This window comes from Gekko japonicus, unplaced genomic scaffold, assembly GCF_001447785.1.
Source record: "Gekko japonicus isolate JY-2015 unplaced genomic scaffold, Gekko_japonicus_V1.1 scaffold3296, whole genome shotgun sequence".
Taxonomy (NCBI): Eukaryota; Metazoa; Chordata; class Lepidosauria; order Squamata; family Gekkonidae; genus Gekko; species Gekko japonicus.
In genome coordinates this window covers 142834-146546 of record NW_015170994.1, presented here as the reverse complement: position 1 = coordinate 146546, position 3713 = coordinate 142834, and the positions used below count along the sequence as shown (strand labels likewise).

Genomic DNA, 3713 nt, shown 5'->3' with positions numbered 1-3713 from the left:
GAATTCCTATCTATACCTTGTGGCTAAAAGCCACGGATGGACCTCTGCTCCGTATGTTTATCCAATCTCCTCTTGAAGCTGTCCATGCTTGTAGCCGCCGCCACCTCCTGTGGCAGTGAATTCCATGTGTTCATCACTCTTTGGGTGAAGAAGGACTTCCTTTTATCTGTTCTAACCCGACCTCTCAGAAATTTCAGGGAGTGCCCACGAGTTCTTGTACTGTGAGAAAGGGAGAAAAGGACTTCTTTCTCTACCTATCTTATAAACCTTGATCATGTCACCCCTCAGCTGTCGTTTCTCCAAGCTAAAGAGCCCCGAGCGCTTTAACCTTCCTTCACAGGGAAAGCGTTCCAACCCTTTTATCGTTCTAGTTGCCCTTTTCTTTTCGGCTGCCGAGATTTTCATTTGTGTTCCCTACGCTTCCCAGTCCGGCTTCCCTTGAGAGAGCCTAGTATTAAACTGATCGAGTCGGACGGAAAGGTGAAAACAAACCAATGAATTCCAGCGCGTACCAGGAAAAACCGTCAACAGAGGCAAACCAATGTGTTCTCCCGCCCTGCGTACTTTACTGCAAAACATTTTCAGAGGAAGGAGATGATAGGTAATTTAAAAAAAAACAGGTACTAAAAAAGGATGGTTTGGGAGACCTGGCTGGTCCACGGGTCTCTCTTGCCAAGAGAGCTGATAGGTGGGCTGTGTGTCAGTTCTGTGACGACAGAGGCCACTGACGGGCCTCGAAATATTTCCGCAGCCCCTCCAGGTTGACAGGTGGGAAGTAGGGCCCGAGCCTCTTCCGGATCCACCACTTTCCGTCTCCGGCGTGCTTCCCTCCTGGCCGGCTGAACTTGTACAGGAAGTGCTCTCCTCGGACCCATCTAGGAATAACAAAAAGCAACAGAGCTTGGATGAGTCCCAAAGAACAAGACTCATTACCCGCAGCGCTTATTTTTAATAAATAGCCCGGTGGAGTGCTTAGATCAGCAGGGGTGTCGAACTCATTTGTTATGAGGGTTGGATTTGACATAAATGAGACCTTGTTGGGCCGGGCCACGTGTGTCATAAAATATAATGCCAGGTAGTGAAGATATAAACTTTATAAAGGACACAAACACAAAATAAAAACATGCTTAGAACATTAGCACGCTTGCAATATTTTGTTTATTTAACAGTGTCTGATAACTGACACCTCTTGCTCTGAATTATTGCATCCAAATGTCTGTGCTGTCGCAGTCTTGAGTATGCTGTTCAGGTGTGTATCTGTAAAGCAGCAGCAGAACTGGAAGAAGAAGCAGAAGACAGCCAGTTCCGCTGCAGGCCTGATAGAAGCCCTTCGGGGGCCTCATCCAGCCCCCCCACCCCGAGCCACATGTTTGGCACCCCTGGCTTAGAGTGTCACAGTAGGACTGGGGAAATAATAATTAATAATAATCATTGCATGGCAGTGTGTGTGGTGTAGCCAGGAGATCCTAAGATTGTCTGGCAGCCAGAAGTTCTAGCTCTTTTAGCGTTAGGCACCACTAGGTGGCGAGCTAGGCTTGTTTTTAAGGCAAGAGACATTTCAGAGGTGGTTTGTCATTGCCTGCCTCTGCGTCACGGCCCTGGTATTCTTTGGAGGTCGTCCATCCAAATACTAGCCAAGGCGAACCCTGCTTAGCTTCTGAGATCTGATGAGATCGGGCTAGCCTGGGCTATCCAGTTCAGGGTAGGACTGAAGAGACACCCCTCAGTCATAAACTCAGAGAGAGATCTTGGGCTTGCCATTCTCTCTTAGCCTGATCTTCCTTGCAAGGTTGTTGTGAAGAAAAAAAATCAAGGGGCCCAGGTGGGATTGGGGCTATATAATTATCAGAGGGAGCTGTAGAACTATTAAAGATTTAATTTCCCCTCTGCACCAATTTGTTTGTTCATCTTCAAGGTGGGATCATAGAATCACAGAACCACAGAGCTGGCAGTTTGGATGTTGTGCCTCTGTTGTGCCAAGATCGCACTAGCCTTTTTTGTCGCTGCATCACACCGGCTCGCCGTTCGGCTTGGAACAAACAAGTCGGCTTTTCAAACGGCAACTGTGTGAAAAGGCAAGTCTCCGTGCGTGCATCTGATCCTAAACCAAGCCAGCCTCCTGCTAACTGACGTCTGGAGCCTCAACCGAAGCCCTCTGGAAAATACCTCCTGAGCCCCGTATCACATGAAGCTGCCTTATACTGAATCCGACCATCAGTTCACTAAGGTCAGTATTGTCTACTCGGAGTGGCAGCTGCTCTCCAGGGTCTTCAGCAGAGATCTTTCACATCACCGCCTGCCTAATCCATTTAACTGGAGGTGCCAGGGATAGAACCTGGGACCTTCCTACATGCCAAGCAGAGGCTCTTCCACTCAGCCACAGCCCCTCTTGACAGCTCTCCAGGGTCTCAGGCAGTGGTCTTTCCCATCACCTAAAGCCTGATCCTTTTTAACAGGAGATGCTGGGGATGGAACCTGGGACCTTCTGCATGCCAAGCAGAGGCTCTTCCACTCAGCCACAGCCCCTCTTGACAGCTCTCCAGGGTCTCAAACCGAGGTCTTTCCCATCACCTAATGCCTGGCCCTTTTTAACTGGAGCTGCCGGGGACCGAACCTGGGACCTTCTGCATGCCAAGCAGAGGCTCTTCCGCTCAGCCACAGCCCCTCTTGACAGCTCTCCAGGGTCTCAAACCGAGGTCTTTCCCATCACCTAATGCCTGGCCCTTTTTAACTGGAGCTGCCGGGGACCGAACCTGGGACCTTCTGCATGCCAAGCAGAGGCTCCTCCACTGAGCCACAGCCCCCCTGGCCCACTGCAGCAGATTCGTGAGGCTTGGAAAGCTCGTACCCCAAGAGAGCTGCAAGAGAAAGGCCCTTATTGAGAAGCAAAAAACTGTAAGGGGGGGGGAGGAGGAAGTGGAGAAAGAAACATTCGTCAGTCACCCAACACACTTCTGGAGTCTGCACAAGCTATCGAGGCCCACTGCTTCGGCTCCTGGTGCCGCCTTCAACCCCCCCCCCCCCAGCGCCCTTCGACAGGAAACATGCTGACAGGGGAGGAGATCACGGCCCCGCGCTTCGGAGCCGCCGCCGCCGCCGCGGAGTCCTCCGTGCCGCTCGCCGGAGAAGTTAATAAAATAAGCCACCGTATAAAAATGTCAGAGGCAAATCAGAGCTCATTTGGAACTCCCTTGCTTGGCTACTCAAATACAAACAGCGCTATTGAGGTGGAGAGCCAGGCCCGGCGCTTGGGGGTTAGACGGATCCCCTCCTCCCCCCCCGAAAAACCACCAGACCTTGGAGGACGTGACACGGGCAGCAAGCGCCGGGGACCTCTTGCTCACATAACGGAGAGGCCTTTCGCACACTTGTGTTGCTGACAACGCGTCCGGACGAACTCTCGCTCGGTCAGGACTCAATAAAGACTTGCGAACAGACAGCAACAGACAAAAGAACTGGCAGCGGAACCATCTCTCTGGAAGCTCTGCTAGCGGTCGGACGGAGCGGCTGGGTTGTTACGGAATGTTCACAAAAATCCCAACCGTTCGGAGTGAAGTTGTCAGCGATGGAATGTTAGCAAACAGTGCAGAGTTTTGAAGGAAGGCCGTGGGAGGTCAGGATTCGGTCGGAAATGAGAACACAAGCAAAACACAGAAAAGGCGGAAGTGTCTTTTGCTGAGGGGCAGGAAGCTCGGGGGGGGGGGGGGGGGGGG

General features: G+C 51.7%; 1 protein-coding gene across 1 annotated transcript in view; it reads right to left on the bottom strand.

The window, feature by feature from the left end:
• Positions 1–606: 606 nt before the first annotated feature.
• The window catches only part of LMF1 (lipase maturation factor 1), a gene marked incomplete at its 5' end in the record, with an annotated part of 138041 nt that continues 134934 nt past the window's right edge, over positions 607–3713 (bottom strand). The window contains one exon of the mRNA XM_015419004.1: positions 607–875. Coding sequence (XP_015274490.1) covers positions 701–875 — 175 coding nt within the window. The remainder of the gene's footprint in view (positions 876–3713) is intronic.